The 26371-nt window shown below is 40.2% G+C and overlaps 2 protein-coding genes across 12 annotated transcripts in view; one reads left to right on the forward strand and one right to left on the reverse strand.

The window, feature by feature from the left end:
* ABCA4 (ATP binding cassette subfamily A member 4) overlaps positions 1–1160 on the forward strand; it is a 76453-nt gene extending 75293 nt beyond the window's left edge. For 4 of the 5 annotated variants that reach the window (XM_068689987.1, XM_068689986.1, XM_068689983.1 and 1 more), the window contains 2 exons: positions 162–411; positions 976–1160. In XM_068689987.1, coding sequence (XP_068546088.1) covers positions 162–411; positions 976–1098 — 373 coding nt within the window. In that variant the 3' untranslated portion in view covers positions 1099–1160. Of the gene's footprint in view, positions 1–161; positions 546–975 lie in introns of all 5 variants that reach the window. The other variant, XR_011098747.1, reaches the window with a different exon arrangement.
* Positions 1161–2118: 958 nt separating this feature from the next.
* Positions 2119–26313, reverse strand: TECR (trans-2,3-enoyl-CoA reductase). Of its 7 annotated transcripts, none has more exons than XM_068690004.1 (13): positions 26132–26313; positions 15680–15730; positions 15112–15163; positions 14735–14779; positions 13296–13399; positions 11238–11353; positions 11014–11119; positions 6935–7007; positions 6803–6846; positions 5324–5381; positions 4659–4747; positions 3582–3627; positions 2119–3480 (listed from the first exon to the last, which is right to left on the reverse strand). In XM_068690004.1, the coding sequence occupies exons 3-13, from the start codon at positions 15125–15127 to the stop codon at positions 3353–3355; spliced, it is 825 nt and encodes a 274-aa protein (XP_068546105.1). In that variant the 5' UTR covers positions 15128–15163; positions 15680–15730; positions 26132–26313; the 3' UTR covers positions 2119–3352. The 7 variants fall into 7 exon arrangements, 6 of the variants coding, with proteins under 6 accessions (XP_068546105.1, XP_068546104.1, XP_068546103.1 ...); XM_068690003.1 differs by having other exon boundaries at positions 25946–26309; XM_068690002.1 differs by lacking the exon at positions 26132–26313 and adding an exon at positions 24798–24925 and having other exon boundaries at positions 13296–13396.
* Between the last annotated feature and the right edge of the window lie 58 nt (positions 26314–26371).

Genomic DNA, 26371 nt, shown 5'->3' on the forward strand with positions numbered 1-26371 from the left:
GCCACTTCTGCATGCCAAACACAGAGCTTCCTATAAAGCTAGATTTTAGGCATAATCTTTCAGATATTGTTACTGCTTTCATAGCTGCTGAAAAGGATTTTTTTCCTTGAATAATGAAATGATCTCCTCATCTAATTCCCAAACCCATATGTGCTTCCCAGGTTTGGAGACGGTTACATTGTCACTCTGAAAATCAAAGCTCCAAAGGCAGGGCTGCCTCCAGATCCTAGTCGTGCTGAGCAATTCATACGCATAAACTTCCCAGGGAGTTTACAGAGAGAGAAACACTACAACATGCTGCAGTATCAGATTTGCTCATCTTCTCTAGCTAAGATTTTTCGATTAATAATCTCCAATAAGGAAAACTTGCATATTGAAGAATATTCTGTCTCTCAAACAACTTTAGATCAGGTGAGTAACTATTATGCGATGCAGTAAGGATGTTTCCAAACAGCAGAAGGACCAAACTTCTTAGAGCAGAGAATTCTCTCACATCTCCTTCTCAGGCAAAATTCCCAGACTCCTCATCAAGGAAGGTGGATCAGGTATGAAATCTGAAACTAATTCCCTGTGTAAATAGGTGCCAGTTGAATGCTGGTGAGAGAGCATTTCCCAGACACTAGAGTTCCCACAACCCATTCCTTCAAGGAAGGAATCCTCCAAGGTCAGCCAGTCAGAATGAGGCTTGCTGAGCTAGGAATGATCTAATACTTCTATCCATTTCATTTTAAGTAAGAGATTTGGACTATGTTGTGTCAGAGATGCTGATAGAGAGATGTGGTATCTAGTTAAATGTTTTCATGTCTCATCATGGTTATTATACCAGAGCAATATACCGGAATCCAGTGTCTCAGTTCAATACATCTTTGGATTCCCTTTTCTGTATCTTCCCTGCAGAGATGCCAATGTACAGAGATATTCCACTAACTCACCTCAGTTGATGAGGTGGTGACATTTTCTGCTTTCCTCACACAGGTTTTTGTGAACTTTGCTAAGCAGCAGATGGAGGATGAGGAAATTCCTTTGCATCCCCGTGCAGCTGGAGCCAGTCGAGAAGCAAAGGTGTCCCCTGCTTTGCATCAGCAAGCAGCTGCATAGACTATTCGTACAGTCACTAGCACTTAGTGTGCCATACCACAGCAGTAAAAAGTAAAACAAGACTCCTAGGCTCAGTATTACACTGATTTTTCGTACCTTTCCGAGAACTGTGCTCACAACTCCCTAGCAACAGCAAACTTCTGCTGCTCTACCAGGAACACCGCACACAGCGGTGCTGAAAGCATTGAAGTAAAGGCTGGTACTTGATTCTACAACAAAATCTTCTTCTAATGTAAAGTTCATTTAAGATACAAGAAGAGAATTCACATTCCTCCTTGTTGATATGTAAAGAGCATTAAAAACAGTTTCTCAGTCTGGCCCTTTCAGGCTGGTAGGTTTTCTCATTTAACACATTTTTCATTCTTGGCAATGGAAATAGACAGTTGTCTCAGCAAAACTGAGAAGAATTCATTAAGATCTCAGACCCAGGCAAGAAATTTGCTTAAAAGAAAACATCTTAATGAAAATTATTTCATACTCACTCATCTTCAACTTCAGAAATAGAAGCAGAATATCAAATTGGGGTTTAAAGAAAACAGAGTATGTGCAAATTGGCCCAAAGTTTAGTTTTATCATGGAGTCTTGGAAAAATATCTTTGTTACCAAACAAGATCAAATTTTTCTTCTTTCTTGTGACCTGGACCTCAAGTGGGTGTGTAGTGTGAGTAGGGTATGTGTTTTGTCCGTGCTCAGGAGAATTTCAGCCAGCTTGTACTCCACACTGCACTCAGTGGGAAATCATTTGACATTTAGCTCTTTTCTCTGGTTCACATTTAAACTAATGGAAAATAACAGTACTGAAAACAAATTCATATTGCTTCAGTTATCTAAGAAATCATTTCATTTCCAAGAAATCTCCAAGATGTGTTATACAGAAATAAAATCTGGGTCATGTATTTTTGCTTTTTTTAGTTTTTTTTCGTCAATTTATCTTATTTAATGAAAGTACACTCTTGCTTTGTGCTTTACAAAATATTATGAAACTAGTCTTTCTCTTTTGCCATAATTATTTCAACTGAATTTAATGTAAAGGCTAGAATTTATTGCATATTTTGCCCTTACAAATAGCTGCAAAATCTTTCTATACATCCATTATAAATAAATTAATCATAAAACAAAACAGTATCTATGCATTCTCTTCATATTCTGAAACAGCTTCTTCAAAATGTCATTCAGATAGACTGCAATAGTCTTTTTTTTTTTTTTTTTTACTAGATTTGCACAAAACCCAACTAAGTCCCACTGAACATCTTGTGAAAAAGAAAACACAGGAAGTTCAAAATGTAGCTGTTTTTATCCCTGGCTCTGAAAATAGGAAGGGAGCTAGTATTCTGAGGACTAGCAGCCACTTTTTATATTTACAAAGTACATTAAAAATTATTCAGAGAATACTGACAAATAATACAAGGTAAAAGGTCCTTTAGTAATGTAAGGACTTGTTATATGAAAACAGGCCAAATATCACAGATACAGCATAGATCAGATCTTATGAATCTTATTTACTAGTATGCAATTTACTAATGAAGAATACTAAAACCAAAACAAACAGAAAACAAGCTTCCCCCCCAAAAAAATCAACACAAGATGTTACATCTACAAATTCATCTTACTGTAGAATCATTTGGCAAATTATATGTTAGACCCAAACAGGTATTTGAGATATTGCCTATTTCTTTATTCCAGGAACCATTCATATTCTTTGGTAATGTTGCTTGTCACAAAGCACTTGCCCCCAGGCAGCACACTCTCTTTTTCAAGTCAAAGAAGGCAGAACATGCAACTGTCTTCAGGCCAGCTGGCCATGCTGTCTGAGCTGAGCTCTCTAGTAGTTGGCTGGTATGTCCTCGTTCCAATGTACTTATGTCACAGTCTTGTAGAGTGCCACTGCTAAATTTGGAGCTACTTTTCAGCACAGGCTTCTCAGTATCTCAGAGGCATCAGTCTAAATAGACTAGTACAGGAAAATCTAAGTCAGTTGGGTTGTAGTGAACTATAGGAGCTTTTGGCTACCAAATGTGCAATGAAGCCTTACTTTTTGAAGGTGCTTCTGAATTGAGGAATTCTTGAACGTAAGGAAGTATTGTTTTCAAATGTACGCAATTTCCCTCAGCAGTGGAGATTTAACATCTGACAGAATTATTTAAATTAATTATTTTTTGGCAGGAGGTTTATGAATAAAAAGATCCATCAGCTTTTTCTTCTTGAAGTTCCATGCAATACTGAAGTCAACCTTTTTTTTTTTTTTTTTTTTTTTTTACAACAAAAAAGGAATAATTGGCATTCTAAGACTTGGATAATCCTTGAATTCTCGTAGGTAGGTGTAGTGTTTATCTTTTGCCCAGATTGTCATCTGAATGAAGCAAAGCAAGGTGAACAGACCCACTGGAAGGAAGAAAAAGAAAAAGATATGCTTCATAACTAGGGAAAGAACATGTTCTTGTCACTGACAATGCATCAGAGGGAAGTTCCAAAACTTTACTCACCTGGAACACACTGAGTCATGACAGTGAAACTGATCCATGTCCCCACCTGTTTTGGCCAAGGAAATTTAAAACATTTCTGATGACAGCATTTGCACTTATGTCTCTATTGATCAAAACCAACCTTGTCCTAGTATAGGTAAATAAAAAAGCCAAGGTCAGCCAGATCATTTTCTAATGTGAATAATCTTTAGCCAAAAAGGTGAACAGTGCCCTGTTATTACAAACAAAGCCTTTATGTTTGCTTCCATACTTAATATGACAATTTTAAGCATTACAGCTAGCTTCCTTTTTCTCTGCCTAATTTGTGTTTGTCACTTGTCCGTCAATGGTAGGCACAGTAATTTTCTACAGCCTGAGACTTAATGCTGTTCTCATTAACATCTGCTAATGACACAATCACACTTCATCTTCATGTAAGTCAAAACCTGACACAGTCTTTCTGCACAAAAGTGAATTTTACACTCAGTTTTACGGTTTCTAACAAGTTTTGAATTGAGATGGGAGTTTGGCTCCTGATTAAGGAATATGAAGCAATAAACTGGTTGAAGCTTCTAAACCAGACAGCACCAACAAAAACGACCGTATAACTTAGGAAAACGGGGATGAAGACCTGGCAAGCATTGCTTCATACACACTACTTCTCCATTTTATCTACTACAGTATCCTCTATTTATCTGTGCACTATCTTCCTGTACATTGTGATATTTGTTCCTGGGCTCTCTTACATTTTAAATCCATTAGATGCCCCCATCCCCTCACTGCCACACACCCTCAATGTCGATCTTCCTGTTCCTGTCTGCAAAGTTTCCACTGCTTCAAAGTGCATTTATATCTTGTCTAGCAGCTACTCTGAAGCCCAGGCCCAGGTCTGTTTGGCATGTCAGTACTGCCTCAAGGGTGGACAGGAAGAACAGATAAGTTCCTGTCTGCCGTGTGGTTTCTTGGGTTTTACAAGAGGAGGGAAAATGTATTGGGCTGAACTGTTTCAGAGTTTTCTTCCATGTTTTAACATGCCAAAAGAAATGAGAACTTATCCAGCAAAACTAAAATCTTAACAGCTCGTTTGAAAATACATACCTCGTAGGTATAGTTAGGGCAAGACACAAAGAAAAACAGCCATGTGAAAGGATTCTTTGTTGGATATGGGATCTTACGGGTTTTGGATCCTATAGATTAGAAAACAAATCACAAAATATTCATACTCCTAGATATATCATTTCCTATAAAGACAACCCAGATCTGCCAACTCCTGTGTCTCATCGCTGTCATAGGGACAAGCAAGATGTGGAAAAACAGGATGTCCTCTGGACCCACAAGAAGGAACAGGATAACTGTGAGGAAATTCTCTGGACATTAGCAAGACATCTACATAACCCTTCGATTGCAGTCGCACCTGTTGTGACTTAGGTATGTTTTAGATGTTAGAAGTTAAAGGTGTTCTCTGTTTGTCACAGAGCTGGATTTTAATAGTCACAGTTGATAGCTGTTAAGATGTTTGGCTCATGCACAAGGAGCTTTGGTCTGCACAGAGATCTTGTGCTCCTCTTCAAATAAAGTCAGGGAAATTACTTTCGCTTGCTCACCAACATGTTGCTTATACCAGCACTTCTGCACTACCCGTGTTTCCTTCTGCACTACCTGTGTAATTGATACCCTCCAGAACCAGTCATTTCATGAGGCAGCATAACTGTGGAAGTACTGAATGGCTGGACTAAAGCGAAAAATAATATTGTAATTTTTACCATCTCTCCGGAGGTCACTAAGTGCAACATGAATGGAAAAATTTCCAGCTTCACACAGCTGCAAGAAAAGGTATGACAGTTAAAATGTGCTTCTCTTCCACTTACTCTTCTTACCTTTGTTATTTCTCAGGGCATTTAAAAAAAGTTAAAGAAGCTATTGTAAACAAGATTTTAAAAAAGGGAGTCGATTGTAAATAACCAAGATTGCTTTCTGACAGGAGGCTGGAATCTTTTTGTTCAAACATGAGACCATATTATGCTCTGCTACAGTATTTATGAGATTTGCCAATAAATGTGGACTCTCTGTTCAAAAGATCAAATTTACTTCTTATACAGTCCCCATGAGATCTAAAGGCAATAACTAAAGCGGATAAAAGTAAATCCAGGAGACACTTTATCTTTTAGCTATTTTCTGGTAAAAATACCAGAAAACTTGATTTGGACAGTTTTGATTTCTCAAAAGTTATCAAAATCCCAAGGAGGATATGAGTTGAGCTGTAAGTCTTCTTTTCTACAGTATAGTTGATACGAATAATGTAATGTAATTGACCCAGCTTCCTCCACTGGCTTTAAATAATGCTTCCCCAATCAATTATGCAGAAAGTGTATTGAAACAAGCCATTTATATGATTACGGACAGTCTTCAGTGTCTGCAAAGCATAACCATTAAAGCAAATGACTGGTCGTCAGACCTCCTGAGTTTTATTGTCAGCTCTTGTACAGTTATGTAGTCTCTCGGTAAAATGGGAATAGGTTACTAACTCACAGAAATTTCGTACCAGGAAGCTGCTTTGAGAACCTCCAGTAACTGACCTTTAGTTTCTTAAAGCAAGTGAAACAGCTGGTGTTTTAAGTGAGTTAAACATACATAGGAAAAATGGGTACATCTTTGTTGGCTACACTAATGTTATGTCTGCACGTACGGAAATGTTCCTAGGAACAGTGAGAATGAACAGACACTGTCTTAAGAATTTTGCTTCATAAGGAAAGCTGTAAAAAATGTTCCTGAAAATGCTTGTAAGGAGCAACACCTCCTCCCCTCACTTCCATTTGCTGCTAACAGTTGTATCAAAATGAATGCCTTCCCTTGGAAATAAGCAATGTGCTGTCTTAGTTGGCCAGTTCACTAAATTTTATGACCTGTTGTGATTCTTACACTCAATGAACAGTTCACAAAAACAAACTCATTGGCTTTTACACAGTGGCACAAACCAATAGTTCCAGGATTCTTTTAGACTGTGAGAGATCATTTTAGCAGATCAATATCCCAGTCTTAGAATGGATACTTAATCAAAATCTTCCCTTCTGTACAAGATCACATTAAAAACTGGCATGTATCTGTTCTGCATGCAGCTTTAGTAGTATGTCCCAAGTATTCTAGTTTTAAGTATCTGCTTATCCTACCCATTCTCCCACTTACACAACATAAAAAGTAAACCAGCACATTTTAGCATTTTATAAAAGGAGCAACAGACCTACCAGAAACATGATCACAGCAAAATTAATCTGTTTTTTCCCATAAGCTACAAAACAAAATGTTTACATATGGTTAGCACTAATACACAGCCAATAAAGGACTTAAATCATGTTGAGGGCTTTTATGCTACTTACAAGGAGGAGTGTAAAGAGGATGATTGATGTAATAAGCAAGCCAAGCTGCAAATCCCCAGTAATACAAGCAGTTCTGAAAAACAGTTATTTTTACTTTGTTTCAGTACAATCCTCTGGGTCAGTATTCACTGCAAGGACCACTGATAACAATTAATTGGGCTGATCCTCCAAGTTGCTGATAATACAACAAAAAGTGACAACACTGGGTATGGTAAGGCAGGAGCAGACAACAGGAAGTAACAGAAAGGAAGTAGTGCTCATAGAGTAAGATTTCCTTTCAGATATCTCAGAGCTGTTAAATTTATAAACCGTTTTAGAAATTACTATCCTACTGTTGGAAACAGGTTTCTCTTGTCTGACAAGCCATTCGGCCAAAGATGATGCGCCACACAGTCTGTATGTTAAAGACAGACTTGTTTTGCTAACCCCTGAGACTTCATAAAACCTGATTTAGGCACTGTGCTCTCTTTCTTGCTTATTTCTTTGTATTTATTTGTACAATTTTTATTTGTACAATTTATCGACGTTCTTTTTCTTCATCCGTTGGTTTTCTTTACTTCATATGCCTTAACTCTTTCTCCTTTAAAACATCACACCTGACCTTTCCCTGTGTCCCTTTCACCATAATATATTTATTTTGTCCCTTTTGGTGCTGTTCTTGGCTTTCTGTGTTCTAGCTTCCATTCTCTAAACTCTGATAATGAAGCTTGCACTGTACTGATTCATTCCTGACTAATTTCACGAGTTTCATCCAAAAAAAAAAAAAAAGATTGTTTTTTCCATTTCTGCCTATTGTGTTTTTCTCCTTCAGTATCTTGGTGACAGGTTATCTTCTCCCTCCTTACATGTCTGCTGGGAAGCCCTTTCTTGGCCTATTCCTCTTTCTCCTCTACGGTCTCAACTCTATGTGCCGTTCTCTTACAGACAGACCTTAAGCATTCTTGACCACTCATACACCTGTCTCCCATCAGTTCAGATTTCTTCCTTTATCAAAGATAGTGCAAAATCATTGAACTGCCCAGAGATCTAAGACAAAATGAAGGAAGACCCTTTTGGGTATGCTGCAGTACAAACACGTAATAGTTCCTTGCTCTGGGATTAGATATTGCTAGGTAACTGATGAGACAGAGCAAATTATTAACTAATCATTATAGATCAGGTAGGACAAGAAGGGCAAAAAGATTAAGTATCTTCCCTGTGACGACCTCCCTTTTATCCAGGAAAAGCAGCAGAGCTGGAGGAACAACTCCAGTGAGGAACAATCTAGTCAGTGATAAATGACTAGATAGATCACAGAATCACAGAATCATCTAGGTTGGAAGAGACCTCAAGATCATCGAGTCCAACCTCTGACCTAACACTAACAGTCCCCACTAAGCCATATCCCTAAGCTCTACATCTAAAATGAACCTAGTCACTGATAAACTACTGCTTCCTCCCTAACGTTGATTTCTTCTGCCATCACCCACAATGTACTAACTGCTGTGCAAACCTAGGTAGAAATGGTTCGCTGTAGTCTTGGAATGGCACCTTATGAACAACCATCCTATAACTATGCAAGTTGGTACAGGATGGGTCATATGGGAATGGATTTTAGTAAAGTTAAATAAACAAATAATTATGGCTCAGCTCCCAATAATACATGGTGTAATTAAACTGATTATTCATCCAAAGAACATGATTGACCACAACAGTTATAAGTTATACCTCAGTTATAAGAAAAGGAGCTTTAAGATGAGTGGAGTCTGCCACTGCTAAGATACTTAGCAGTAATACTACAAATGGCACGCTGTCACTAGAAGCCCTTACTGCTCATGCAAAAGCCTCCAGGGAGGTTCAGACAGAAGCAACAGAATGTATGCAGACTTAATGAACTCAGTTGAAAGAAGGGAATTGTTTCTGTGAATCTTCATATTCCAGATAAATAACAAAGCTTTACAATATTATAAAGAGGTTTTGTGGATGATCAAGTTGAGATATTGCAGGAATAGTTTATTTATGAGATCTCTAAGTTTAAATATTTCTGGTTAGCATTTTTGTTTTCTCTACTCCAAGTTATCGTCATTCCTATGGTAAACAAAACTATTTCTTAAAGTTCTGCCTACATTTAGTCATATCCAGCATGTTCCTTTCTGTTTCATTATATTATCTTCTAGTTTAAATGATATTTCTTTAGCTCTAGTTGTTTGTTTTATTTTCTCCAGATGTGATCATAGAAAGCAATAATATCCTGTTTTGTTTTTTTACCCACGAAAATGCTGTGTAAGACCAGTCATATGACCAATCTTCGAGGAATTCCACTGGTAATCTCCCTATTAATAAAGGTATGAGAGATCCATTTCTGATACAACATCAATCTTTCCCTTAGTTAGTTCCCTTACCACCACACAGTTGTTGTTTTGTTTTTTTTTTTTATTAATCCCTGTTTTACTCATACTGATCCATGTATCTGAGAACTAAGTATATTATGTTAATCTAGCATGAACTGCTTTTGGTGAACCCTTACTGCATTTTACTGCATCATTTATTCCCATTTCCATTTGGTGAACAAAGGATGAAAATCACAAATCTCATCAGTTCCTGTCTCAGGCCTCTGTATAGTAAAACTTAAGTATCTCTTGCTAACTGAAACATGCCGTTGTGCTTGGGAAATAAGCATCTATATTTGCTTTGTATGTGATCACACACTTAAATTAAGAAGCTTTGTCTACCATCTGTGTGTGAGAGAAAAAAGGGAAGAGGACGTGATACTTTTCTGACTGGCACAATTCTGGAGTAACACCATCAAAGTCAATGAAATTATAAAAGCAAATCAAACCCAAGCACTGCTAAGCAGGGAAAACTGAGAGCAACTTTACAGATGAAAGCAAGTACCACCAACCTGCAAAGGTAGAAAAGTGATCAGAATGACTGGTACAAGTGACAGTTTTAGCAATTACATTTTGTTTGGTCTGAAAGGAACTAAAAGTTGGCAAGGACCACGGTGAAAAATGAAGATTTATCACACTGTACAGATTCTTTTTCAAAGTAAAGTTGCCCATATAACTGTTGTTTAGCATGCATTAGCTACTATTGTGTGAAGAACAAGTCTTTAAGAGATCTGCTAGCCTTTTAACAATCCCTGCATTCTTCTGCTTCAGAAAACACTGACAGTAAGTTGCCAGGGAAGGTTCTTTCCAAGGGCCACTGCTCAACTACAGACCCTCATTCCATTTAGAAAGCATGAAGCCATCACCAGAACTACCAGAGCCACTGCAAAGCTGTAAGGAGTTAGCCACAAGGTAAAGCTTCAACTGCCTGCAATATTCACTGCCATAATGCAAATTCCAAGGGACTGTCTAAATGCAAAATGTTAACTACCCAAATGGTCATACTATATGCTATGTTTTTCTAGCTGTAGATGATGATCTCTTGTTTTCCTGAGTACAAAGAGCATTTTTGAATATCACTGTGTACTCTGTTGCTAACATTTTTAAATAACCACAGCCCATACAAAACCGTGCAGCTTTGCAGACAACTAGGAAATAAGGGATCTGCATTTTAATGGCTGCCCTATGCCACAGCAGCACCGATAAGGATAGGGGGTGTTCCTGGATGAGAAGAAAATATAGAATAAACAAGTTTACTTTGCACTGGAACAATGAAAGGTAAATTAACAGTTGCTTATCAGCAAAGACAGTATGAGGTGGGGAGAAGTGACTGTTACAAAAAGTTTCTTTTTTTTTTTTTAATTAAAAAAAAAACACCTCCCAACACTGCACCTATCTGTGCTACCTTAAAAGTTAACTTTAGTAAACCTTCACACTCAGGGAGGTAGCTGAGTGGAAAGGAAGGGAGGGCTGAAAGTCTAAAATTTTAAGAGCAATGAGAAAACTGTAATGTGAATAACTGTATGGCAACAAATGGGTTATACAATAGTGACATTAAGAAATCTTTTGAAAGAACTACAGATTCATGGGTAAGATTTGCTGCACATTACTACAAACGCCACGCCAAAAGATCTGTGCTGCAGAGGCAGAGAATAGGTTGGCTAGGTTGGATTTGTAGGGGGGCTATGGATAGATTCTATCACAATTTACCTTCACAATATTCCTCAGTGGCATAGTCCCATGGGAGAACCGATGAACAAATATTGTTTCAATCAACCTTTTGATGTAGTGGAAAGAATGGCAGATACATGCCAAGCTAGAAACAGCAAGACAAAAGCATTTAAGAGTGCTTAAAAAAACAAATGTGGCAAGACATTTGGAGTAAGACTACAATGCTAACAAGTAATACAGCTCAAGCCTGCAAACGGACTTACTTAACTACTGGATGTGGGCTTGATGTAAACCTCTCATCCAGTCCATACACAAAAGGCATGCGGAAATAAAACAGAAAATAGATGAACAATGGACCTGTATATTCTATCAAAAATACCTGCAAAAAGAGAGAAAATAATTAGACAGCTGAATCAGATGATGGTTCTGCTTTGGTTTCTTTGTGATAAGTAATGCAGTGGGATAAACACCTCCACTGACCCAGAATGGCATTTAGAGATGCAGGGAGGGAATAGCAGGTTTGGGCTTAGGCTATAAAATCAGTAGACATGCACATAAATGTTCTGCAATGTATTTGCCTCAGTTGCATACAAACAGCCATTGCCAGTGCAGCTGACACAGTTTGGGTATGAAAAGCTAATCACAGCAGCCCAGAGATCATGATAACTGTGCATGCATGTTACATTTATGCAGCTCTCACCCTCCTCTTGCCCTTAAAAACTATTCATTTATTTTGGGTTAAAATTAAAGTTGTTGAAGAATTTATCTCGAAAGAAATGAGCTTTCTTGCTAATGAATGAATTTTATTTAAACTGGAAATACAGTTTGCAAGTGTTCACAGGTGACCCTATCTATATGAACAGTTAGTGCAGCAGATATTCTGGAAAACAATCAATTAATTCTATACTCAAATAATCTTTCACTGGGGACAGGGGAGAAGAGGAAACTGAAGAAGCTATTTTCTAACCTAACTTCATTTCAGGCAGGAGTGTATTTCTCATGAGGATCACTTTACATTGAGGTTAGCTTTGGACCAAGCATTAACGGTTGCATTTTTAAAGTGAGGACGGCAGATCAATACTTCATTTATGGAGAAAGAAGGGAAATTGATTGTAATTCTGTCAAAGAAAACAGAACACATCACTTTTTAAATGTGTCTAAAGTTATTTTAACTATGAGAAAAAGACGTTTGGACTTGACTGTCATTTTTATTTGATAAAACTGAAGCACTTCTTGGCTTACATTTGAATGAACTGGTCTGAAGGGCAGGGAAAGCAGAAGGTAAAGGACAGATTATGGAATTGAAGAAGTCCGGTGTTATTTTACTGTGATATTTTAGTATATAATAATGCAGGTATGTCTTGGAGTCTACATTGTCATTAGAAGTTTTGCTTGTCTTACTGGTTTATGGCTTGTGTAATAGCTGACTTACTTATCAGCATAGCATTTAAAGTGATGATCTGAAGATTCAGTCTTGCAGATCTTTTTTTATTATTATTTTTTTGCTTCCTGTGAATCCTTGCTATGTCATTAACACAAGATTTTTAGTAATGTTTCATAGCTAGGAGATGGTAAATATGTGGTAAATTACTGGGTACCTTTTCCTTTGTGCTGTGCTGGTTCAGTGTAACTAGCGGAAAATATGTGCATCTTGGAGTTTCTGAAGAACTTTCTAGGGTTATTGGTCACCTCACTGTATAAACAGCACTCACTTGCTGAGTGAGTTGTGATGGGGCTTGCCTTTGAGCTAAGAGAGTGAATGTGAAGTCTTTGTGGATGGCTCCTAACACTGCAGAAATGATCATCTGTCATTAGCCTGGCGTTAGCATCCTGGGACACAGCCACATGCAGACAGCTAACTCATTTTACTTTCATGCATTTTCCTGCTGAAGTCAGTTCAGTTACTGACAGGTAAGTTGCTCACATGCCTCTTTGCAGACAAACTCTGAGTATAATCCTGATTTTGTCAGGAGAGTTACACAGGCCCTCTAAAGCAGATCCCCAAAGGCATTTAGATACCTAGTTCCTAGTGATTTTGCAGTAGACATCTAAATCCATTTGAGAACTTGCACCTTAGTTCAGTACAACCAAACTACCCTCTAGCAAGTTTCCCACTGCTGCTCTCCCAGGGAACTAGACATTCAGAATATTTTGTTGCTGCTTTCCCTGGTTAAATGAACTGAAGCGATGAGGATTCATTGCCTGCATCCACTATCAGAGCAGACATCATGCAGAAATATTGTAGAGAGACAAAAAGTGATGTAAGGATTAATTATGGAGAAATAGCCATTAAAATGGCTCAGATTTGACACATAGCTCACCGTAGTCCATCCTATCTGTGGCCCTAAATCTTTAAAGTATAAGGTAGCAGTTGTGCCAACAGGGAGGTGCTGCAGGATTTCCTCATCCCTCAGGGACTTTCCTTCTGAGAAGGAAAGAGGTAATTACATCTCAGTGAAATTCAAGTCAATTTTGCCAGCATACTAGCTTTATATTGTGCTTTTATTCATCTGTGAGATTCTTTGACCTGACATGGGTTTACTGGAATCTAAATAAAAACAAAAAAGAATGCTTATCCTTAATTTTGATTTATCCCTACAATCACATGTAAGCCTCTATTCAGGATCACTCTAGTCAGGAGAATTTCTGATCCTATCTGCCTAGTCCAGTAGACTTGCTTTACCACTGCTACAGCAGAATTTGCTGATGGGTCACTGTCTGTTAATACAATTCCCTGACCTCAAAGTCAGCTGCACCTCCATCTTTCTCTTCCCCGCTTCTCACTGCTCATCACCAGACACAAGGAAGCTGTAATAAGCTAGGACTGCAAGGCCCTCCTACAGAGGTCTTCATTGCCTCTTTTTTTTCCAAAGCTAGGAGGTGATTCCACAGGAACTGAGCTGGTGATCCAGTTTTTAATGCCTGGATTTCAGGGTATCCCCATAAGGCCAGCATTTTCTCACGGTAAGTCTCACAACAGAGACTTATGGAGGAATCTAACAATGTAGATCTTTGAAGAAGGAAACAAAGTACTCATACGCCTGTTCTTCACGGACAGATTCTACACGATGAATTAATCTTCACCAGCATAATTCTAAGGGAATATATAAATCAAATTTTGCTTACTAGAAGCAAAAGAACAAAGCGCTACATTTTATACTGAATGCTAAGATGAATTAGCGCAGTTTGGCAATTGGACTTTCTTTTGTGCATCCAGGCCATGTACTAAGAGGCTTCTAACAACAGTGATGCCTGCAACTATGTTAATCAAATCAGTCAGCTGGCATCAGCTTTGTCAGCAAATCCTACATCCGCAGCAATGTGTTTTACATTAGCTTACCTCAAAGGAATCGTAATTCCTGCCTGAGAGCAGAGGATTATGTGAATTGATAGCTGTAACTCAGTTCTTTTTAGTACTCCCAGCTGAGCATCACTAAGGGAATCATTTCACTGCAGCTAAGGGAAGGTAAGAGTCTAGATTCTGTGCTGCCTGTCTTTAAAGCAAAGGTGCTCAGTAGTTAGAAAGTGCATTGGAACAATGTGCAGACTCCTGAGTTAATTACCAAGCGCCAAACAGATGGATGGAACTCTTTTCAATACTTTCAAATAATTTAATTTGTTCTCGATTCAATTCAGTCTTCATGGTGCTAAGTAGCATAGCTGGAAACAAATTTTTAAGAGCTAATACCCATGCAAAGTACACCTGTTATGCAAGGCCCCTGCTCAGAGCTTTATTACTCTAGTTCTCATAGGTACTTACTTGGATCAAGTTTTATTGACTGTCTTGCTGGATACCACCGAGGATCTGTAAGACCATACAGAATTTTGTGATATGCAGTATTTGTTTTAGATTACCCACTGTTAAAATAAATGCAACATAACAGAGTATGATTTTTTGAATATTTTTAGGAATATTCATTTAACATGAATACCTGTGAGAAATTATGCAGCAGGAAAAATACAAAGGTGTATCAGGATAGTATAAAAATAGTATTGAAATCTCACGGTGATCACATTCATGTGCAAGTTACTTAGCATTATGTGTGTGTGCATCATATGCTTCAAGTTCATAATTTTCTTTTATTTATATTCTGTATATTCTGATGTGATACAAACTCTTGCAAAAGTTATACTCACATAATTTATGGAACATCAATCTTATCTCCCTAATTGTAGCATTTGGTTCCACCTAGACAAAAAATAATTAATATATATAGAGATATATATGTAAGATATGCACATTTTGAAAGACAGCTATTAGGTGTAAGGCTATTCATGTAGAAGTGTGACTCAAACAACAAACAATATAACTTTCTTATATATAGCTAGGATTGGTATGGATGATTCCAAGTATTTCTTACAGGAAAATGGGAGGACCTAATTTGTGGCATCTGTTTCAGAGGCAGTTACAGTGGCAATGATTAAGAGTTACTACAGCAGCATTGACAGTTTGATGGCTTATGAGTGAGTAAGGTACAACTGACACCATATAGAGAAGTGAGTGAAGTTGTGCTATTTGCCCAAGAGCTCCTTTGTGAAAAGGGCTGAAGTGCTCTGTAGTGAGTATGAAGTACACATAGCTGTTGCCTCTCCAGTGGCCAAAAAAGGGCTATTGAAATACTTTTCACAAACACTACATTTACTTTAAAAAACATTAGTAATTTTAAAATAGTCACCTAGCGTTTTGAACAGATTTTTGTTTTACCTTATCCAGGAAGCACAGCTGTTCCTTTGTCTTCCAGTCAAGGATTTCCACCTGATAGGATACAAAATTATGATTATTATTGCCTACATAATCTCTAAACTCTTGGTTGATTCACAATTTTGCAGTCATTATTCAGAATGAGACACCTTTTTCCTCTGACCTATGGACTGTGTTAAAAACAGCTCTGATGTGTTCAAGAGAGAGCTTTAATCATTGATGGGTTCTCAAAGCACTCAACTTGTGAAAAAATAGCACTCTTGCCAAATAAATTGTCTTCCTTGATAAATTCAGAAGTAGAAGCAGCTAATTGATCAAAATGCGCATTCTGGGGTGTTTTGTTTTGCTAGAATAAAAGGAACAAATAAGGGACAGACAAGTTTCATGGTAATCACTAAGGAAAAGTTTATCTTCAGAACTGTTCTGATTTATAAAACTAGAAAGGCAATTTGAGAAAAAAAAAAAAAGTAAATGTGTATATACATGCATGTAAGCAAGTATTTTGAGTACATACAGCATAAAGATTACTATACAATGTTCCCAGAATGTGTGTTAATTATAAAGAGAGTGAAAAACATCAGAACACATAATGAACAAATGCAGCTAAAGATGTGGACTTCATAAATACTTGAGAGGTTTTTATAGAAATATTCAATGTTACTCTTGCCTCTCAGATCACCCATATTAGAAACTATGTATTAGCATTTTATTTTCCAAGTGGTGGTTTAATTGCAGCTCTGAATAGGACAAAGTGGGTTATTTTCATGATCAAATGACATTTTGGCAAAAGGTTTTGATTTTAATTAACAGCCAAGCAGCAAAGTCCCCAGATGTTTCAAAGCCCAGTCGCAGCAGACTAGCAAAACTTACCATATAGTTCTTGTGTTTTAAATTGTTCTCATCAAACACTTTGTAATGGAACATTAAGGTACAGCTAAGACTGAAAGTTCAAAGTTTATCTGTCACAGTCACAAATGACTGGGGCTATCATTACTCTTTTTTTTTTTTTAATAAATGTCTAATGTTAATTATGATTGGTATTAACTGACCAAGGGGATAGATTAACAGTAGACTTTAAATATGATTCCCTACTAAAAATAGGAGTCACAGTCCAGTATCTTTCTAATAGGATATTTTTGAAGAGATGACTTGGTTAGAGTATCTTATTTCCTTCTTTTACTTGTCCCAAACTATTCTTTATCTGTTGGCGTAGCAATGAAGCACTTCAGCTCCAGCCAGAAGTATCCTATCAGATCCCTACAAGGGACACTAATGCAGTAGTATTTTCTACCTGTGCACTGTAAGCTGTCAAGGGGCATCAAGGGAGGTAAGCACTTTTCCTCCTTCGCAATGCATAATGCATGTGTGCCAGATTATTGTTATTACATATTTCTACCTATCTCCTTTTGAAATAATATAAAGTACAAGTTTTACTGTCTGTCTGAGAGATCACTGTGGGAAAGCAAATGAAGTGGATTCCTTTTCTCTGGGATGCTGAACTACAGCATTCCGACTCTTGCAGCCCACAGAACGTGTACTGTGGGGACGGTAAATATTTATTTTGTCATTTCTGATGCTGAGTTGTTACAGGGGTTATTGAAACCTTTGGTGTATTTCAAAGCTCTTGTATCCAAGAACAACGCTGGGCAGCCCTATAGCCTGCAGCAGCAACCAGTTTAGAAGCCTCCTTCCCATTCCATACCCACTCCCAGCATATATATATTGGATCAGAATCCACCCACTCCACCCCACCCTGGAAGTTTTAATCTTATGGTCTTTAGTGTCTGCATTAAAAAATCCTCTCCATGCCAATTACAGAGTAATTTGGATATCTGTTCTGCCACCTATCCTCTTTTAATTGGGTTAGTCTTGTTATGCACAAGGCCAGACAGAAAATTACAGAACATTTGCTTTTGCTCTGTGGTTTTCTTGGGAGTAGCTGTATTAAAACGTAGGTATTTATGTGAACCACTGGAATCAGTGTGGAAAATAATCAAATCATCCACCATCTTCTGTATTGCTGTTTGGTTCTGTTCCAGCATGTCGCTTTCAAGTGCCAAACTGGCATACCTTCCTGTACTAGCCCTTTTCTTCAAAAACCTACAAAGATGATGGATTCAGACTTTTGAAGGTGCACGACAGTGGTGAGTGGCAAGGTCACCAGCTGCAATATGGGAAATTCCCATCAAATACGAGGAAATGACAAACATTGGAAGAGACTGCTTAGAGGGGATGTGGAATCTCCATCCTTGGAGGTATTTAAACCTGGACTGGACAAGCTCATGTGCAGTCTGATGTAGCTGCATCTGCTTTGAGCAGTAGGTACAAGACTTTCAGAAGTCCCTTGCAACCTAAATTATTAAACGATTCTGTATTTTTGAACACTCATTCCTGAACTTCAAACATTTTAGTTACTATCAGTTACATTCAAGATCTAAGCAAACATAACACGTGCTGCTTTCCCTTTTCAGAAAGAGGCACACAAGAACACTGCTCTAGATTCCATTCCAGCTCACAGAAATTTGTGCAATGACAGAGTGAAAGCAAGGTGATTGTTTCCTCTAATTATCATGCCTCTGATCTGTGACAGAACGTCCCCAGCGTGGTTAGCAGTTCCCTGCATCAGAGCCAGGAAAGACTGATCCAAGCTAAGAAATGTTATCTTTTCTGAACATAACGGCCAATCGCATGAACCCACATAGCACTGAACACAGTGTTTCCAGTCCTCAGGCACAGCACCAAGTCAGTTAATGTATTGGTTGGCAACAGTCTTTAGATACCCAGCAATCTGTTCTTGGAACACTTACTGATGGGTATCATCCCTTTTAAACATAAATTGTTTGGCTCAGAGCATTTTAATTTCTGAGTGTTTCCAAAGCATTTAGCACAATAGGACACTGACAGTCAGTTTGCACTAGTGCAGTATGACTTGCAGTCCACTTATTTGGTGATTTTTTGATAGGCATTTTAAATTACAGCTTCTCAAAAACATCTTTGAATAGAATGTAAGCAATAGGCAGATTCGTGCACGATAGCTCAAAGTTAAAACTCTTCTAGAAGTAACTGCAAATACATACCTTCAATGTTTAGGAGACAAACTTGTTCTCATGCATAACGAGCAAAGACTGATAACGTCTTTAAAGACAGAAAATTTCTTAATTATTGTTTAGAACAGGTCAGGAGCAAAGAATAATCAATTTATGATAAATGCAGGAAAATTAATTGCAACAGTTAAACATCTATTCAGAAGGGTGGAAAATTTATTCACAGGGGAAAAATGGTTGAGCAAAGTGTTTAATTTTTTTAGATAGGGTGCCTTTAATAGGATTAGAAAAATACAGTAGATCAAATCCACCCAGTTTAAGGCTGTTTCAGATGCTCTAGCATCGACAGATCTTCAAAAATGATGTGATAACTGTAATGGAAATACAGACACATCGTGTCTGTGCATCTTGGAAGATCTTGGAAGTTTTATTTGCAGCCATTTGTACTCAGCAGATTCAGTAAACTCTAGCTTAGTGAGATTTTTTGAACACTGACATAAGCATATATTGTATCGATTTCTTTTTAAATTACTCAGAGAAGAAAAAAAAAAAAAAAAAAAAAAAAAGCTTATTTTACAGTCTTGGAACCAACCAGCCCAAGAAAGAGCAATGCAGAATGAATTAATTCTCCCTGAGCTACTGGACTGCTTATGTAAGTCAGGTTCCTGTAATTTAACCATTAGAAAAATCAGTAGTTGCTATAGTTCTAATTACATCTTTCTAAACATTTAAGTTTTCCAACTGAATTAGTAATTTTCTCTATTCCCTTAGACTTTTCTTGAATACTCTGTTGTTCCTGAAAGAAGCAAGCATGTCTTAGTGTGGTCTCCCACTAGAGCATATCAGGAATAATGTTCTAGTATCAATAAAGTTAAGCCAAAGGGAAATTGCTGTAACTGTAGTTACACTGAAAAACTGTGTTTGTGCTGCTGCTACAACTGACTTTCAGTCTGAAACTTGCCTTGCATTGGAGTGTACAAACCATTGCAGAGGCTGAGTCTAAGGATCCATCCAGAACGGTACCTTTCTTACTGACAGAGCCAACAGCAGGTGACTCACAGGAACAAAACGGGGCAAGAATGTAGTGAATGGGGGGAGGAGAGAAGACATACAGATTGAGATTTTCCTGCAGCAGAAGTGGTGCCTTTGTGTTTATTAGTTGTTTTTTTTTTTTGTGGATTTTTCTTCAATTACTTCTTCCACATGCCTTTTAAACCTGTGTAAATTTTTAGCACGCACAGTGTCTTGAGGTGAGGAGTCCCACAACTACATGCTGTGTGAGAAAGTTTCTGAGCAGAACCGAGGCAAATGTTTAACCACAAAACCAAATTTCATCATCTTACCTGTGGAGGGCTATGCTTTTTTTTTCTGTACTTAGTTCAGCTATGTAAAACCTTACCTCTCTGAAGTGAATAGCTCACATTTCATGAGACTAGAATCTTATTACATGATTTCACCAAGTATTAAAAAAGGAGATAGTGATACCCATACTCACAAAGTTTCATACAATTAAATTTCACTTTTGTAAAATTCAGATGTCTAACATTTAGAGGTTCACAAGACATACACCAGGTGTTTACTCATCAGCCTCTTAAGTTCTGCTCCTGTGTATGCCTGAGAACCATCATCTGGACTATACTGAAACTCAGTATATTTTTATTTCTTCCACCTGTTAGAGGTTTGTGCGTTAGAGGTTATCACAGTGAATTCTGGCTCCTGAAAGCCTATGAAAGCTTTCCAGCTTTTGCTAGCATGACATCTTCCATGAGGATACACAGGATGGGAAAGTAGCACCAGTTAATTCTGACTCAGTGGGTATTTACTTACACTGGCTAGCACAGCTGCCAATTTCCCAGTCATGCTGAAGACTCCCATCATTCACCAAGTATCACTGTCACTATTAAGCAGATTGGAGTGCTTCCATCTGTGAATCTAAGCCAGCTTTGACGCAATCCTAAGAAGACATCCACGTTTTTCAGTGGCACCTCATAGCCTTTTCAATGTACAAAGGAGACTATTCATAGCTCAGGGCTCTAGTTTAAAGTGATTATTTTCTGCAATGAGAATATTCAGGTAGGAGAGGTTTATAAATGCTCTGTGCAAATCAGCACTGTGATTTGCGGTGTTGGACTTCAGTACCTACAGGTCCATTACTACTCTTCATGGATCATTTGGTGTATGGATGTCAAAATGTACATCCAGGGTGTGCTTTCAACATGGAATTGAAGAGACTGAAGAGAGATTTTTTCCTTTCAATTATGTATTTATTTTTGCCTAGGGGTATGAAGGTTGGGTCTGCTGTCTTTTAACAAGGCAAGAAGACCAGAAGCTGTGGGAAGCCTGTAGCCCTTATACTGATGGATCAACTCACAATAGCTGTATTTACTTTTTAAAATATACTCTTAAGAAGTCCATTATTTTCTCTAAAACAAGTCTTTTGATTTCAAATGTAGCCTTCAAATCCTAAGTGGCTCCAGGTACTCCCTGCCAAGTAATGTTTTATTGTCACATTTCCCTGTACAAAAAAGAGAGTTTCTCTCTTGAGCTCCACAGAGAAAAAGGACAAATTGCCTGTCTTTTAAGTGAAGCGGCACAAATGACTGTACAAAGTGTTGTTAAGTGTATGGAGAGGCGATGAGGGAAGAGAAAGGGAGAATGTTTTTCCCCATCTTCTCAGCTCTGTGATAATTTTATGTGTTACTTGTGAAAACAGAACAGACATTTTCAAATCGCTGGGCAGCTTTTGGCAGTCTCCCTTTAAATGACCCTTCAAACATCTCATATATGGCCTTGTCTTGCTCAGGCTGCTCTTGGAGGATACAGAATCTTAAAATCCTCTGCAGTCCTGCTTTTGGCACTCGTTCTCAGTGTTTCTACTTGATGAGGCTTTAGACAGCATAGCTCTGAGTGGGAGAAACCTTTGTAACAGGAGCTGTGACATCTCAGCAATGCCAGTGAGGCAGCAGCCATCCCCCCTTGCATTCAGAAGGTTTTCATCACAGTCAGAAGGGGGAGAAACTTTAAATGCCAGCAAGCAGGGGGGCACTACATTATAGCTTTTAGACTGTACTGCATATGTCAGCTCAATCTATCCTCAGGGAACAGAGTCCAAAATATTTTGGGTTAGCAAAGCTTACAAAAGGCACTCCTCATCCAAACCAGTTAAGGAAGCAAAATTACAACTGAAGCTCTTATGGTGCTAATTTTGTACAATGTGAGTGTATTTGCTCAAGCATATTTCCTCTAGGAAGACACAGGGACATACTGTTTTCTTTATATGAAATGCTTTTGAAGACTTAAACCTATCAAGTAGAAAAAAGGGTAGAATTCATTAGCCTAACTTCAGAGCTCTGCACTACAGACATTTACCTCTGAGCATGTCATATAAACACCCTTTGTAGGGAAAGGAGAAAAGCTGGCACTTTTAGGATAAGCTTCATCATCAGCTTTGAAACACATCTAAACTAGGTCAGAAGAGTTGTTTTCTAATACACTTAGAGAAATGAGCGCTCCTAGAGACTATCAGTTATCTCGATACCAGTCTCTAGCACAGACCTCTAAATTCTGGGAGGTGAATCTCATATTATCAGGTGCAGTACTTTCAGGTATGCACATGTCTTTAAACAGTAGCTGTTCTTGCCAGGCTTCTCCTGAGCTATTAGTGATAAAACAGCTGCAAGGTGAAATTAGAAACATGCCGGTGCCCAAAGGAAATAAAACCCATTCTAGCCTTATTGCAGAACAAGAAATGTACAGAGTCACCTAGACACGGGTCTAGGAGTTCAGGGACCTGACTACATGTTAGGTAGGGGAAAATCACTCAGCCGCTCTGGATTTTTGGGTATTGATCCATTAGGTCCAGCACACTTTGGCTTCATCAGTTAGGCTCATAATTGTTGGTACTTAAGTTTGAACACAACCTATTCAAAATTAAGTAGTTAAAGGTGATTCCAAAGCTGCACCTGCCTTTACTGGCTACTTAGAAGTCACTCTAATACAATGTTGCCTGTTTTTGAAGTATTTCTGTCCTTAGCATAAATGAGGAAGACTCTCGTTCAAGGAAAAGAATTAACAGCTGGTGTCTGAGCACTCACAGTCAGACTGGTGTTCTCGCCCATCTTTTTGTTGGTCCATTCACATTTTATTCATGGTTAGGGGAGAGGACCTTCCTACAAACTCAGTATGAAATTGATTGCAGAATCACAGAATCAGTCAGGTTGGAAAAGACTTATAAGATCACCTAGTCCAACCTTTAACCTTGTACTGACAAGTCCACCACTAAACAATGCTACTAAGTTCTGTATCTACACATTTCTCTGGACATGCTCCAGCCTGACATCCTTCTTGTAGTGAGGGGTCCAAAACTGAACACAATATTCAAGGTGCAGTTAGGTACTAGGCATGATAAAATGCGCAAAAAAAAAAAAAAATCAACAAAAGAGAAAGAAGCATTCGACCAATAAACTTCCACTAACTTATAATAGTCATATTAGAAAAAAAAATTAGACAGCAACAGTTTGGTGTTTGCAAAGTGCTTTGTGATTCTTACAAAGAGGTACCACAGAAAAGCAATAAAGGGTAAATGGCTCTGACATGTACAGACAAAAGCACAGAACTGCAGACTAACCCAAAGCAGGGAACATTAATGTTTGTAATATCAATAGAGAATTTTTTTCCCTTTAGGAAGTCTTGGGAATGGTGGGACATTTACTCTCTCTCCTTTCCTAACTTTCCTAACTGAGCTGTCTTGAATTTATAACAGAAAGCAAGTCAGCAGGGAGAACAGTGCTGAAAGCGATATGCAGCAGCACTGCTTAGTACTACCTAAGCTGCCTTTGTCCACATCCCACACCCTGAGTCTGCTCAGACACACACTGGCTGCGCCTGGGCAAATCTGTTTCCACACATTATCTGCTGTACAGAGGAAAGGACTAAGACATATGAGGCTGACTTGTAAATAAATTCATGAGACATTCTGAATTTGAATTAGTGTTGCTTAGACACAGGATATCAATGAAAGACACAAAAGATCTGGATCTGCTGCTATTGTTCTGCCTCGTGAGGTAGAGCACACATCATTCCACTTTTTCATGTTTCTCCATCTGTACAATTAGGTAGTAATTATGTCCATGCTTTTGAGGTCTCCTAGTAGTGAGTGCTATAAAGAAGTTCAGTACAACTGGAGCAGAAGAGCAAACCTGCCAACCTGACAATGACTGGAGATGTTTAGAGGGGTATTACACATGTGCCTGATCCTCCATTTGGATATCACAGGACCTAGGGACAGCGATAGAAATGCAGGAGGCAGTGAAAAGCATGGTTGTTTTTCCTAAAAAATAAATAGATAACCAGGGAAGTGAGTATTGCAGGGGAAAAGGCACTGCAGGTGCCTACCACACACCCACAAGGGCTAGAGGCAGCTTAATTTGCGGAAGCATTAGTGACATCCAGAAAGCTTTCAGAGCTTTGAAAAGCAACACCTGAACTTTTAGGACAAGGTAAGTAACTACAAAAGCAGTTTGATTTTTTTTAGACTCTGTTAATGTTGTAGTAACAGCTCTTTTGTATTTTGCACGGGGGGGTGGGAAACGCATTCAACGTTAGGTGAGCCTTGTGCTGGGGACAATGAACCGTAAACCTGCGGGACCGTTTCGGATCGCCACCGGTAGGCTCGCACCAACCTCTCTGGGTAACTCTTTAAGGCACGTTGCATTAGCCAGCACGATGCCAGCGGAGTTGGTGCGGCTGTTTATGTAAGCGGCTCCCCGCCCGCCCAGGTGCATGTCACTCCGCACTGGCAGCGTGCACGGGGAGCCGGGGGCCCCAGCCCCTCGAGGCTGCGCTCCTCTGAGCCCCACGGGGCCGGGCTCGGTCGTGCCCCAAGCCGGGCCACCGGGTGCCCAGAACATTCCTCGTCCGGCCGAGCCGAGCCGAGCCGAGCCGAGCCGCGCCGCAGCCCGCAAGGAGCCCGCAGCCCCGGGGCACCGCTCGGGGACCCCCGTCCCGTCCCGTCCCGTCCCGTCCCGCCCCGCCCGGGCCGCCCCTCGCCCCGCTGCCCCCCGGCCGCCCGCACCCACCTCGAAGAAGCCGGCCCTGCCGCCCATCCTGCGGCCGCCGCCTCCCGCCGCTGCGGCCCCCTCCCGGCCCCGCACCGCCCCGATCAGCCGGCGCCCGGCCCCCGCGGCGGGGCTCCGGCACCGCCCAGCCCCCCCGGCCCCCCTCCCGGTTCCCCCCGCCCCGCCCCGCCCCGCCCCGGCCCGGGCGAGCCGCGGGCGGCAGCAGCAGCGCGGGGCGCCGGCAGCAAGGCGCCCTGCAGCATGCAGAGACGGGGAAAGGCAGGGCCAGAGCCACGGCTCGGCGGCGTCTGACTCGAAAAGGGGGGGATTTCCCTGGAGAGGCACAGGGGAGCTGCAGGAGATCAGCCGTGTCTCACGGTGCGTGCTGGTCAGAGGTAGAGAAATGAGATGACCACCAAAACCCGCAACTGATCGAGAGCCAGAAAACACCCTCCTGGTGTGTTTCTGCCAGCGTACCTCGCATTTCTGTGTGGTTTGACCTGGGCTGGGTCCCTTCTGTGACGTGCTCCCATCACTGTCAGAATTAAGCGCATAGCATAAAGCAGTACAGAGGCTGGTATTATTTTTTCCTCCAGCTACTATTTATTCCATTGTCCATTTGTGAGAGCTAAAGGAATTAAACATTAACGGATTCTACCTGCTATACAGAAACATTGCTTTTTCACGGCTCTAAGTTTCCATTACACAGAAAGGTTTATACCATGCACTCTTTGGAAGCCCTTTGCTAACCCCAAGTTTTATCTGCTCCCATAGGACTATAACCATCAAAGCTTCTTAAACAAAATATTGGAGAATAAATTTCAGATGCACAAAGCAGGAGGCCCCCAGTAGCACGCCTGAGATCAGAAACACCCAGTGAGGCAGAATTCACCACCGGTGTGAAGACAGGCTGGAGGTGCATGCTGCTTTCCAAGGCAGTTACGTGTTTGGATGGTCAGTGCTGGGAGCTGGTTAGACCCTCTGGATGTTTATGTTAAAGGAAAACAGAATTACTGCCTTTCCAAAGAAGCAGGCGTCCCTTCGGTATATTTGTCTTCCAAATGGCCTGCGTTCATATACTGAGGAAAACTCTCTCCGATATGTGAAAGTAATCAAGGTAAATACAGAAAAGCAACCAGAACACAAATACAAAAGCCATTTAAGCCAACCTTCCGTCAGAAAGCTCTCCGGCAGTTCTTCAGACCAACAGGTCGTGCAAACGGTGCCCCGGCTGGGTGCGGCACAGCGCCCGGAGCAGGCACCCTGTAACGGGCCCTTCAGCTCCAGTGCTGGCCACAGCGCAACCCGCAGCCTCCTGCTCCCCGGAGCCCCCCTGACAGAGCCCCCTTCTCAACCTGCAGTGCAGGGCTTTAGCGCTGGGTCCGTCATCCCAGAAGAAACCCAGTGACCCCACGGCGCAGCCCACGCGGCTGCCGGGAAGGGGCCGCGCTCGGGGACCGCCCGCGGCCGCCCCCCCGCAGCACTGGGGCCTGCCCGGGCCGGGCCGGGGCCTCCCGGGGCCTCCGCTCCCCCGTGTGCCCGCGGGAGGCCGCGTCCCGCCCGGCGCCCAGGGGGCGCTGCCCTCTGAGGGCCGG

The sequence above is a fragment of the Anas acuta genome, chromosome 8 (genome assembly GCF_963932015.1).
Source record: "Anas acuta chromosome 8, bAnaAcu1.1, whole genome shotgun sequence".
NCBI lineage: Eukaryota > Metazoa > Chordata > Aves > Anseriformes > Anatidae > Anas > Anas acuta.